The sequence below is a fragment of the Staurois parvus genome, unplaced genomic scaffold (genome assembly GCF_062004578.1).
Source record: "Staurois parvus isolate SC_StPar_1 unplaced genomic scaffold, SC_StPar_1.0 ptg000149l, whole genome shotgun sequence".
Taxonomy (NCBI): Eukaryota; Metazoa; Chordata; class Amphibia; order Anura; family Ranidae; genus Staurois; species Staurois parvus.
This window is the reverse complement of record NW_028317945.1, coordinates 4,987,999-5,001,388: the sequence shown is the minus strand read 5'-3', so window position 1 is coordinate 5,001,388 and position 13,390 is coordinate 4,987,999. Positions and strand designations below refer to the sequence as shown.

The following is a 13,390-nucleotide window of genomic DNA, read 5'->3' as shown; positions in this document are numbered from 1 at the left end:
AACGCACTGCGCCCTGACAGGGCATTGTGATTGGCCAAAGTAATGCACCTGACAGGGGCGGACCGACAACTCATGGGGCCCCCGGGCAATAGGGGATCATGGGGCCCCTGTGTCCTTGCCCAAACTCAAAAAAGCCTATGAAAAAGGTACCAGGGGCATCTCATGGGGCCCCCTACTGACCCTGGGCCCTCGGGCAGTGCCTGAGTTCCAAATGGTTAGTCCACCCCTGCATCTGAACACAGGTCAGGTACAATGTTTTGGCCAATCACAGCACGTGATGATGCCACAAGGGGGCGGGGTAACCCGCCCCCTTTTGAAATCATCGCAGTATTTAAGAACTGTCATCACGGTGCAGTTGTCAGATAGCAGGAGCTAACGTCGAGAGCATAGTGGTATTTTTTTTTTTCAGGTTAGCTGTTGACATCAGATCTACTTCGGGGGACTTTTTTTTTATGTTTTGTTTTTATTGAAGGACTTGTCATTTTTACACTACACTTCTTTTTTGTGAATGGGTAGTGCTTTCATGTACCACATACTCTTTCACATGAGAGGGGGGGCTGGGATATGGGGGCCCCCTTGTTAAAAGGGGCTTCCGGATTCCAATAAGCCCCCTGCCTGCAGACCCCCACAACCACCAGCCAGGGTTGTGAGGAAGAGGTCCTTGTCCCCATCAACACCCCCCCCCCTTTCCTGACCTGCTGGACTGCATGCTCAGATAAGGGTCTGGTATGGATTTTGGGGGGGACCCCCACACCATTTTAAGAAAAATTTGGCATGGGGGTTCCCCTCAAAATCCATATCAGACCTGGTATGCTGTAGCTGAGCGGTATCTTCACGCATACTGAGATGTGGTAAGATAACGCTCAGTACATTGTCCCTTTTCGAAGTTTGCAGTCGAACGTTTGGTATTTTTAAATGTTCGACCGTGAACTAAACGGGGGGGGGGGGGGGGTGTTTGGCCCATCACTATCTATGAGGTGTCTGTTAAGTATAACAGGAAACAAAGCCATGTGAGGTAGAGGTAAAACACAGATTCATTAGAAAAAATAACAATTCATGGAAATTATAGGTTACAGATTATCAGAAAATGATGATAAGGTAGAATAAAGAATGTAATTAAAATACGTAATCTGTCTTAAAGCGATACTAAAGGTTCATTTTTTTTTTCTTGTAAAATACCAAACATTTTATACTTACCTACTCCATGCAGTGGTTTTGCACAGTGCAGCCTGGATCCTCCTGTCTCCGGTCCCCTGCTGGCACTCCTGGCTCCTCATTTCTTTTGGGTGCCCCCATAACAAGCAGCTTGCTATTGGGGTACCCAAGCAGGCGTGTTCCCAAGCCGCTGCTCCGTGTGTCCATTCACACACAGAGCCGCAACTTTGCTCCCACTTGCTGTCTCACCCAATGAGGAGGCAGAGATCTGGGACAGCTGAAGCTGTTGTGCACATCAATGGATCAGGATGGGGCTCAGGTAATTATTGAGGGGGCTGGGGGCACTGCTGCACACAAAAAGTTTTTTTACCTTTATGCATAGAAGAGCCTTTACAACCACCAATGAATTTACCCTTTTGTCCTGGATGGGTATAGTTCATATTATATGGTTATGTTGCCATTATTTTCTACATTGTATACAGAGATGAATGTAACCCTACAGCATTTCTTTATATTATATGAATGATATACATTAGGAGAGCCTTTGAAGCTGGAATCACACTTTTTACAATCCATTAATTTTTAATGCCAAAGCACAGAAATTGATTAAAAATCACGTGCGCTGCTATACAGTGTATAACCTCAACACAAATCTGAATGGACCCTGAGCGTGAAGCTCACCATACATGTTACAATTTCACTGTACCATCACCTTTAAATCTATTAAAACCTATGCAATACAAGTTCTTGCCTGATTCAATACAGATTGATAACGAAGTTCAGGTATATTGTTCTGGTAAATCTAAAGGTGATTGTACAGAGATTGTATGGTTAGATTGTAAAGCATAATGGTGAGCTCATGAGGGATCCCTTATATGCATTCAAGTGTATGTAATCCCTATAAATAAACCATTAAAGTACTATTGAACATGCTTTTCATTAAGTGGAAAAAATACTTCCAGGAAAAGATCCTTCCAGAAATCTTCTTAGTTGTGAGCTGATAACTTCCTGTACTCTTTGCTGCTGCTGACTGTCATCAGTGAGAATTGTTCCCAGCTATCCGTGAAGACTACAGAATGCCTCCCACCTATGCTGTGTAAAAAAATAATAAGAGGGAACAATGTTCTGTAGCCCCACCCTAGGGTTACATTGCTGCTCCTCTATCGCAACAGTATGTGAGGCAGCATTGTCTCCCAAGGACACAAAGCATGTTACTGGTAGTATCACCAGGCGAGAATAATGGAAAAAACATAATAATATAATCTAGAGCAAACACCACATCCAAAGACTGGTAAACTGAAATACAATACACTTTTGTGCTTGGGTTTAAATACTTATTCATTTCTAAGTTTTCTATTTTTCAAGATTATATTCTAGTCAACCTATAAACTGTAGCTCTGCCACAGTATATTTTTAGGTCAACCGGTGACAAATATGGCGTAACTTTAAGTATTTATCATTCTTTACATTGTTTTATTAAATACAGAGTAGGATTAGAAATTGGAAAAGAGAGACCCTCAGTAGGGCCAGATTTCCATAGCTGAGGCCTGTAGGTACACATTTTTGTGTCCAAAGCAATGCCACTCTACCAGGATCACCTCTCTTGAATAAAACATTTAGTTATAGTGGTCCTAATCAGGATTAGCAAACTGTGAATATACTGAATGTAATAAGCGAAAGCAGGTCTTGCATTGTCTGTTTGCCTTTATTCATTGTTCCTTGCGTCACTCCGTAGCTAGGGGATGCTCTATGCAATTAATCCCACCCTTCTTCTTCTTCATATTTTAGTCTCTATTCACTACATTTGCTGTATTATGCTGGAGCTAGACACGCTATGATTTTTTGACCTATCTGATGTTTATCTGTTGTAAGCTGTAAAAGTTTGGGGTTAAAAAACTTCCTACAATCTTCAAGATGTCATTTGGAACAAGTCACCGTCTGCCAATTCTACTGAGATCATACGTTACATCTATTTTACACAACTGGATCAGTTATAGAAATCATACCTGCAGTGCTTAGTTTGGAGAGGCAGAACAATAACTGTATTTCTGCTGATCATGAAGAAAACAAAGCCTAATATGCTGCCAGTAGACACAGGTCTACTGTGCCTTATAGCAAATCCATTTCTGGCTGGCAAAATATTTTTTTTCAGTAAATGAGCTCTTTGCAACGTAAGTATCCTAATATTTCTTAAAAATAATTTTCAGTATCCGAATGAATATTAAATTAAATTAATTCAGATTTTACCATATGAACTACTCTGTATACATGTTAGTGTGGCCAGTACTGTTCTGGATAAGCACTTTAAAAAAATTCAATCAAATAAATCAATTGTACTGTACTTTAGTTTTATCCACACGAATTCCCGCACTGAAGTCAGGAATCTGCAGATGAAAATTATTGGAGTCTTCCCAAGTTCCATTCACCATGGCATCATCTGGTGCCCTGGGATCAATTTTTGTCCACTTTGCTAGGGACTCTGTACTCTCAATAGATGAACTGCTCTTTGTGTTTGAAACTGTTGAGTAAATTGAGGCTTTCTGTTCTGGGCAGGATATTGCAAGTTCTTCTTGTGCAGTGAATTATGTGTGAATATTTTTTTCATTGTGGAACCATGCACTCTCCAACAAAGGTTTACAAAAATCATTAAAATGTATTTGACTAAAATGTGCCCTCAGATTATAAAAGACTACTAATATTAAAATAAAACTATAACATTCAAGACCTATACTGACAGGCAAAAAATATCTCTGCTTTTAACTTTAGCGTTACCCTTTTCAGGGCCACTGTGTTTCAGGATCACGCTAAGCTTTGCACAGCCAGGCAACACACATTTTCCACCCTTGCACCTGCAGTCAGGGAACAGTCCATGAGCTTGGTTTTTGTTATTTATTAGGGGATGTAACTTGGATAGGGTAATAGGGATTATGGGATTCCCAACTTGACTGAATCAATGCAAAGGGACAACTTCCTTCCTCTCTACAGAAAAATATTCTGAACCGTTCTTTTCCTTGAAAGTGGTCAGTTATTACGGATCAGTAGCAACTACCCAATACGGGCTAAGAATTCATAGCCCCCCTGAAAGTTAGCTTATCTTGTTGCAAACTACATGCAGAGATGTCCACTCTCTAACACTAACACTAGGTATTTCTATCTATTCTTTGACATCAATTCCCCTAAACTAAGCCCTAAGCTTCTCCAGAGCAAATGACTTGTGCTATTTCCCCAGTTGACTGGCTAGCGCTTGTATCACAAAAAAATATCCGACATCGTAGCTACACAAGGCATGCAGGCACTGGGGGAAGACAGGATGAAGGAAACACTCCATCTTCCCTTTTCCTTTACACCTAGAGCCAACAACTAGAAGAGTAAGAAAATCTTGCACACTTTTTGGTTACCAGTTCTGTTCAACTGTAAGAGCTTAGCACATGGAACTATAAGCACAGGGTACACTATTGCAAATATAAAAAACACCATTTGTTATTATACATAGGAATGTGTTATTTAAAGTCTGCAACATTGTGTGTGTGGGTGGCTGTATGAAACCCCTGCTTACTTAGGTCATGGCCCATGTAGGCTAAGTGGAGATCCAGCCCTGTCCCCAACCCTACTGACTAGACACTGTGTGCAGAATCAGTCATTTGAATAAGGTAATAAAAACTGTCTGTATCAATATTTCCCCTGAAATACTTTCCACTACACTCACATAAACAAGAAAGTTTGGCTAAACACTTCCAATCTCCCTCAAAAGTCCAAGGACACCCTAAACCAGGGGTCTCCAACTTGCTAATCAAAGGGCCAGTTTACTGTCATTCAGACCTTATGGGGTCAGGACTGTGGCCATGTAGGGGGCCATACTGTGGACTGTGGCTATTGGGAGTTGAAAAGGTCCTGAGGTCAGCAGGAAAAAACAGTGCCTCATCTTTGGTGGTAGTGGGAGGAATTGTGTGCCATCATTGTTGTCACTGGGAAAAATTGTGCCTCACCTTTAGTTTCATTGGACCCCATTGTTGGTGTCTTTGGGAGGAACTGTGTCCCATCATTGATGTAACTGGGTCCCATTGTTGGTGTCACTGGGAGAAATGATATCCCATCATTGGTGTCATTAGGCCACATTGTTGGTGTCATTGGAAGAAACTGTGCCACATCATTGGTGTCATTGGGAGGAATCATGTACTTCATTGGTATCAGTGGGGAGGATTATCCTCCTATATCTGTATCATGGGATGAAATAGTGCCCCAAGGGCCAGATAAAAACAAGCAAAGGGTCGCAGTTTGGAGACCACTGCCCTAGACCAAGCCCTAACTGACAAAGACTAGCTAAATACAAATAAGGGAAATACTTTCAGAACTTTCTGTAAAGTAGGTATGGTTGCTTAATTTTACTGTACTTAATATTTTTCTTTTTTTGTTTTCAACATGTCTATCACCTGTGGAACAAGAAAAAAATAGCCCATGTAGCAAAGGTATCTCTCCCTCTACTGTATGTGAGTGTCATCTACTCAGCTTCCCTGCAGTATACCATATATCATGACCTCATGGCTGTGAATCAACAGCTTTGTTCCAATACCTCAAGGTGTGGATTACATAACTGCACTGAAGCAATGCATGTTTGGAAAAACTATCCTGGTGCAGTGTGCTTCATTTAGTTATGCACGCTTTCATATCAATGGATGGAATGTGCTAAAATGTTTGATTGATGTGTTATTTTGCATTTTTTATGCAGGGAACCATATGCACTAAAAAGAATAGGCTAGGATTTGTTTTTCCTTTGTAGGCCAAGGGACAGACTAAACATATGCAGAAAAAACACATAATAAAGAACACAGTCATGCATTGTTGTGTATTAGGTAAATGGAAACACAAATGTGAATGGATCCTAAAAAATGCAGCAGCTACACAAACAAAGGCAGAAATGTTTCTGAACATACTGCATTAACACATGATCACTGAGCAGTCAGAGTCCTGCCACTGGAGGACATTCTGGAAAACATCCAGCACATCACCAGAACTAAGAGCCATGTCACATTAGCCATTTGTGAAGTAAGAATTACTTAACAAAGCACTCCCCTGGTCCTATAGGGTTTCACCCTCACTGCACAATCTCATTCACCAGTGAGGCAGCTGTGAAAGACCGGTACTACACTAAATTAGCCAGCACAGTTATCTTGAAAATATTTTTCTCAGCAGCCCTCCATATTCAAAACGTAACTCCAGGTATACTCTTTATTGCATATTTACATTCCAACAAATGTAAGTATGTATCACATATGAAAGGAAGAAAAGGAAAGGAAGACTTTGTGAAGACAAAACAAGTTAGCTTTGTGGATCCTGTATTCATGTAACCAAAAAAGATTTACATTAAGAATCTTTTTGAATTGCTAGCTACCTATATTGTGGACAATATACAGTAGTGTGCACCAGTCTCCTGTCTCCACGTAGTGAATAGAGCAGTTGAGCTTGGATAAGATTTGTTTCCAAGTATTTATCACATGCCTGATGGGCTGCTGCAGAAGCAGGTGATCTTCAAAGTAGTCAGTGCTACTACATCAATAGCAGAGATCTCCCAGGTATTGGGCCAAGGGGCTTCCCCTCTGCACTATCATATGCTTGGCACTGGTTGGGGGTCACATGCTTGGCAATGCTACCATTCACAGGACACCATGTGTTGTCTAATGAATACAAGACATTCTATGATTGGACGGAGTGGAGATCATATTGTCACCACCCCTCCTCCTTACTTCATCCACTCAGAGAACACCTTGTATTAATTTCTCTTATGTTTGTCAGTTTAAATGCTGCTGTCTTTACCCCTAATAGCCGGTTCGGATATATAAGAATTGGATGTGTTTCGAACCCCATCCAATTTGCATGACATGTGACATAAAATTGGTTTCTATTGTGCCTGTTCACATATATGTGGTTCAATCGGAATGCGGATTCAATGCAAATTGAAAAAGAGTCCTATCAGTTTTCTGAGCAGTGCAATCTGGCTCAGGTGCGAATTCAGGCTCATTGACTTCTATGGGAACACTTCTGAATCGCACATGTCATCAGTTGTGAACAGGATAAAATCCTGACCTGATCCTGATCTAAATCTGTCCTGAACCTGATCTTAACCTCACCTGAAACGCTGAAAAACTCATGCTTCATGCTCTGTTTTAGCTGTGAAAACTGATGCTGTTTCTCATATATTTCTCCTACATCACACACTTTTTCCTATATGTTTCTAATATCTCTTCTCTTTTAACCATACATATCATTCAGTTTAAACATGCCCCTATTGTCCATTTTGGGCTTTCTTGCTCCGAAAGATGACTAGGTTACAGTATGGTTTACTTTTAGAACTTGTAGACTATATTTTGAAAATCATTTAAAGCCTTACAAAGTGGTCCGATAACCACTCTGCCCCTAACCACAGCGTACAGTGGGGATATGACACAGATGTATACAAGAACTGCATTCCCATGTTCAGTTTCCAAGAACTGTTAAAGCAGTATTTAACCCCAAAACAAACATTTATTATATTGTAGCTTACCAATTCGTAGATGTGGTGGCTGTATTTGGTGTATTTTTTTAGGCCTTCTTTGCTTTATTTTCACCTAGTGAGCCTGACAGTAAGTCTGCCATTTTGCAACAGAACAAGCTGTCCTGCAAAAGTAGCAGTTAGAGGGTTGAGACAAACCATTTAACACTGACAGGCGTGCTTACAATGGTTGTTTTTGTATTCATCTATGTCAAATCTTTTTTTTTTTAATAAATATAAACTGTTACAGTACTGCTTAAAGAGTGTTAGTTAGTCTAGCTTTAATTTGTTAAATCATCTAAATCTGCTAGTGCATCCAATACTACCCTACCACCAGAATAATAAAGCTGCTGTTCACAGGTGTCTCTATTGCTCCTTCATCCAGAGTATAGACAACAGGAAGTGTGCTGCTGGCCTGATCACCTGATAAAAGCAAGAGGAAAAAAAATAAAATAAAACTAATACAACCACAGCATTGAAGTGCTGGTAAGCTGCATTATATTACAGTTTTTGTTTTGGGTTTAATGCCCCTTTTACACGAGCGATCCGGTCCAGTCCGCCTGTCCATTTTTCAGGTGGACCGAACTGAATCCTCCATTCTCCTCTATGGGCAGACAGATGTAAACAGACTTGTGTCCGTTTACACCCAGCTACCACTGATCTGATCCAGCAAAAACAAATGGAAGGGGGGGATCTGTTCCCCTCCACCTGTCCGGATCAGATCGGAGGGAAGCTGGGTTTAAATGGATAGCCAGTCCATATACATCTGACTGCCCATAGAGGAGAGCGGGCTGTGTCAGTGTCCACTCTGCATAAGTGGAGTGGACACAGACCTGTCATTCGGCAGCTCTGCTCAGCTCAGCAGGGGATTAGTGGACAAATCCCCTGCTGAGCAAAACAGGATCCAGCTCATGTGAAAGGGGCAAATACCACTTTAAGCATTCAGTTAGAATGCCAGTTCCCAGTTAGTTCAAAGAACTGGCTTAGGCCACAGCTTGGGGGGCAAAACCTATACAATGAAAACCCAGTAACAATTAAATTTATAACACTCCAAGGGACTGCACTTTATTATTACACATTAATGCTGGAGTTTTGTTAAAAAATGCTGCTGAAATGTGTTCTAAAGACTTCTGGTACTTTTCTGGTAATTTCACATGACACTAAACACGCAGATTTTCTACCAGTCTTTAACATCCATATCCATATGCAGTAATGTCTATCAAGAATTATTATGCAACTGAAATATGAAGAAACAGATAAAAATAACCCATTTTCTCCTCTGTGCATATTACAGCAGATGGTTTTCCAAAGGATTTGGCTTGCTGTTTCTTTTATCTGTTGCTATTTTTCTTTTTTCTTTTACCAACAGTGAGAGTGTGGATTGTCAACCAGGGGGCGGCTTGAGACTCTGCTGCTAGCTACATGTGATACCCCAATACTTTTCCACAAAGAACATTAATGTCAACATTTCATGAACTACAAAGGACATATTGTACCACCTGCTGTAGAAACATTACTTGGTTCACAATCAAGAGTTGCCAAGCGAATTCTCTGCATCTGTGGTAGCACTGGTAAAAATTTTATGATGGAGATTACTGGATTTCTGAAGTCAAATCGCAACTTTACTTCAAAAGCTGACCAAATCAGGATTGTGTCCAAAAGGCGAGCCTAGCCCAAAAGCAACAGACTACAGACCTCAAAATCACCCACCATATTTTTTATCTTACAAAAGAACTTTCATGTAAATTTCCAAACACAAAAAAGTTTTTGTGAAACAAATGTCCAAAGATATGACCTTGCAGACTCACGGCTTACAAAAATGTATCAGGATTTTTAATCTACAGTGATGTCTTTAGATGGGCCTTGGATGGTTATGCAAGCTGGCCTGAGCTAAGGAGTGCCTTGCTCTACCAAGCAGATTTCTGTGTCTGCCTCCTGGAACGTAACTGTCGAAACAACAATGGATACAGTTCGTAGCAGGTAAGAATGCACATAACCTAGAAAGAATCCTTTATAAAATAAATGCAATATCCAGGTGAATCAGACTAATATCATTTTACTATTATCCAGGTAAAATACAACAGGGGGAACCAGACTGGTATCATTTTACTATGCATGACTTCTATGGCCATTTGAATGATCTTTGCTATTATTTTAGGGGTCCACTGTCATGTTAAAAAGAGGTCAGGTGGATCTAGACCTCATAAACTTTAAGAAGATGCAAAACCACAAAAGCAATTTCTTAAATGCGTAGTCAGATGGATATTTTCTATGTTATGACTGAAACAGAAATTAAATGTATACAGTATGTTTGTTATTGTTTTATGTAAAACTTTGTAGATCAGCCACTAGATCAGGGCAGGGGCCCGTTGTTGTGCTGAAGGAAAATATGCAGCTGGGTCAGGAGCCTCGCCTTCTTCTGCATTGCCTGGCCCTGCACCTTGTAGGACTGAGCTGTTATACTGGCAGAGTACAGCTTTCCCCATGTAATCACTGGAGAAAATACTGTTCCTGATACACTTTTTGTTTTAATCAAAAATGTAGCCCCTCATTAACAGTTATTTCTTTATCCCCATTTCTCTTTGTATCTAAACATTTAGTCCTGAAATAAAATAATGCTTTGTACTAAAAACATATTTCTTGTGCCCTTATAAAAAGAAGCAAGCTACTCGTTAAACCACTTTACTTCCCAGACAGAAGCAGAAATTTTGGTTACAATAATGTTAATGGAAAGTAGGCTTTGTTCTAACTTGCTGACTATGACTAAATTACTAAAATATTGTATGGAAACATGGTAGCCCCAGGACTAATTGCAGTGGCTGTCATTTCCGTACCCTGCACTTGGCCAGGTTGGATGTACAAGGAATGGTAGATAAGCATCTATTAAAGGCACACCTGCAATGAGCTGATGTTCACAGGTGGCTCCCTATTAGTGTACTGTGGTGGCAGAGTTTATGAATTTTATATATGGAAGACTGGTATGCTCACCACATGCAGGGGACCGTGCATACACTTTATTAGTGATGGGTCAAACACCCCTGTATTCGGTTCGTGGTCAAACATTCGAAACTAATGATAGTTCGATCACGAACTTCAAACTCAATGCAAGTCTATGGGACTTGAACTTGTAAATTCAAAAGTGCCCATTTTGAAGGCTTATATGCAAAGGATTGGCCATAAAATGGGTATGGGGACTCGGGTACTCCCCTGAGGGACATGAATCAGTGAAAAAAAATCAAAATAATCAAAAAGTACCGTTTTTAAAGGGGCAGACCATTTTTCATTGCTTAAAAAAAAACTTTTTTTTTTTTTAAATACAGTGTGGGGTTCTCCCTTAATCCTTACCAGACCTTTTAGGTCAGGTAGGAAGGTTAGGAGGGACCCCACAGTAAAAAATTCCCCAAATAAAAGGTGTGTGGGGTTCCGCCTAAAAGCCATATCAGGCCCTTTAGGCCTAGTAAAACTTTTAACAGGAACCCCACCTCCCAAAAATGGGGGGAGTGCGTAGGGCTCCCCCCAAAAGTCTTACTTATAAGGGGAACCCCACCCCAAAAATAGGGGGGAAAGCGTGGGGTACCCCCTAAATTCCTACCAGACCCTTGACCCGAGCACAGGTCTGGCAGGGCAGGAAAGGGTGGCAGCAATTGAGTGCCCCCCATAGCTTACCAGGCCATGTGCCCTCATCATTGGGACGGTGTCCCCATGTTAATGGGGATAAGGGCCTCTTCCCCACAACCCTGGCCCGGTGGTTGTGGGGGTCTGCGGCACGGGGGCTCATTAGCATCAGAGTACACCTTTAAGTAAGGGGGTACCCTGATGCTGCTCTCCCTTGTGGATGAGTAAGGGATACTAGTACCTCACTACTCCCATAGTTGCCAATATTTAAAAAAAAATTTTAGGGACACTTTTTTTTCCTGTATGACCAAAAAGTCAGTGTAGATGGAGCAGTGTGTTAATTAGGGGTGGGGCATTCATTTATGGGTGTGACCTAATAAGAAAAAGAGGATGGTTGTGTGTGAAGCGTGCCGCTGCAAAAATGGGTGTAGTTTAAATTACACTAAATATTGGGTGTGGCTTAAAGGGGCGTGGTTAAACAGTCTGAGATTCTATTGGGCCCCCCATGCAATTTTGCTCTCCACCCCAACATCCCAAAAAACAAATAAACACAATCATTGACTTCGCTCAAATAACCTAATGTAAACATAAAGAACTGGTTCACGCTCACTGATTGGTTGCTAGAGGTTACAGCACATCATTACCACTCACTGATTGGTTTCTAGAGGTTACTGCAGTTAGTACGGGACTATGGTCAGAGAATGCAGGCATAGTACAGGAGTTGGTCAGAGACTGCAGGCGTAGTACAGGAGTTGGTCAGAGGCTGCATAATTGAGATGGTCAGAGACTGCAGGTGTAGTACAGGAGATGGTCAGAGACTGCATACCTGGCCCATGGGATGATCAGAGACTGCGGACATGGTGCAAGGGATGATCAGAGGCTGAGGACACGGCGCAAGGGATGGACAGAGACTGCGGACACAGCGCAAGGGATGGACAGAGACTGCGGACACGTTGCAAGGGATGGACAGAGACTGCGGACACGTAGCAAGGGATGGACAGAGACTGCGGACACGTAGCAAGGGATGGACAGAGACTGTGGACACAGCTCCTGAAATTTACAAACTGTCCCTAAACATACAAACTATTGGCAACCCTGCATACACACATGCTACATACACTACATACGTCCCACCACCACAGCACTTACCTTCATTGCTCATGTTGCTCTAGGAAAAAGGAGGGGCTGGGTGCTATTATCTGTGAGGCTGGCCACACCCCCTTCCACCCACTCACGCTGCCCTAGGTAAAAGGAGGGGCCGGGCACGAATATCTGTAAGGCTGGCCACACCCCCTCCCACCCAATCATGTTGCCAAGCCTCACAGGGAGTGGGGAGGAGGAGGCAGGAGGGAGAGGGGTGGGGGGAGTGATCTGTCCTCACGCCTCTCTGTTCAGAATGAAGAAGATTTGTGGCACCAGCTACCCGGAACAGGGGACACTGTACAATCTGGTAATATTTCCTATTTTCGGGATGGAGCCCAGGACGAAGACATTGCTTTAAAATCCAGGACCGTTCTGGAAAATCCGTCACAGTTGGCAACTATGTACTCCCTAGTCCCCGTCACACTGCCTCACTTCCCACCAGCCTAAATCCAGCCCTTGCTGACATGTCTTTCTTTCCTGCTATGTACATCAAATTACTTGTTCACAGGGAATCCCACTCCTGGCAACATGCATTCACCCCCTGTTCACAACACATTTCTGTGGGCAGCATGCCTTTACAACCTGCTCACAGTGCATCCCTCTCAACAGCCTGAATTAACCCCCTACTCACAGTCCATCCGTACCTGACAACCTGTATTAACCCTCCTTTTGTAGTACATCCATCTCCATTCACCTCTCTGCTGTGAGATCATCCCACTCCAGCAACATTCGCCTCTTGCTGACAGAACATTCTTCCTGGCAACCTGCATTTACTCTAAGCACCACTTTTATGGGGAAGGGAAGAATTTTATTGTTCACTTCAAGCAGCAGAATAGGTTCACCCTTGGCCACTACAATGACTTTTTACTTCTGTTTAAAGAAGAAGTGTCAACAAAATTTGACAATTCTTGTTGAATCCCACAGAGGACTCAGGGCAGCCCTCAGTCCTGT

The 13,390-nt window shown here is 42.0% G+C and overlaps 1 protein-coding gene across 1 annotated transcript in view; it reads left to right on the top strand.

Annotated features, from left to right (window-relative positions):
* KCNJ4 (potassium inwardly rectifying channel subfamily J member 4) overlaps positions 1 to 13,390 on the top strand; it is a 339,135-nt gene that overhangs the window by 203,109 nt on the left and 122,636 nt on the right. The window contains exon 2 of the mRNA XM_089674269.1: positions 9,051 to 9,661. Within this exon, the coding sequence (XP_089530395.1) occupies positions 9,642 to 9,661 (20 nt within the window). The 5' untranslated portion in view covers positions 9,051 to 9,641. The remainder of the gene's footprint in view (positions 1 to 9,050; positions 9,662 to 13,390) is intronic.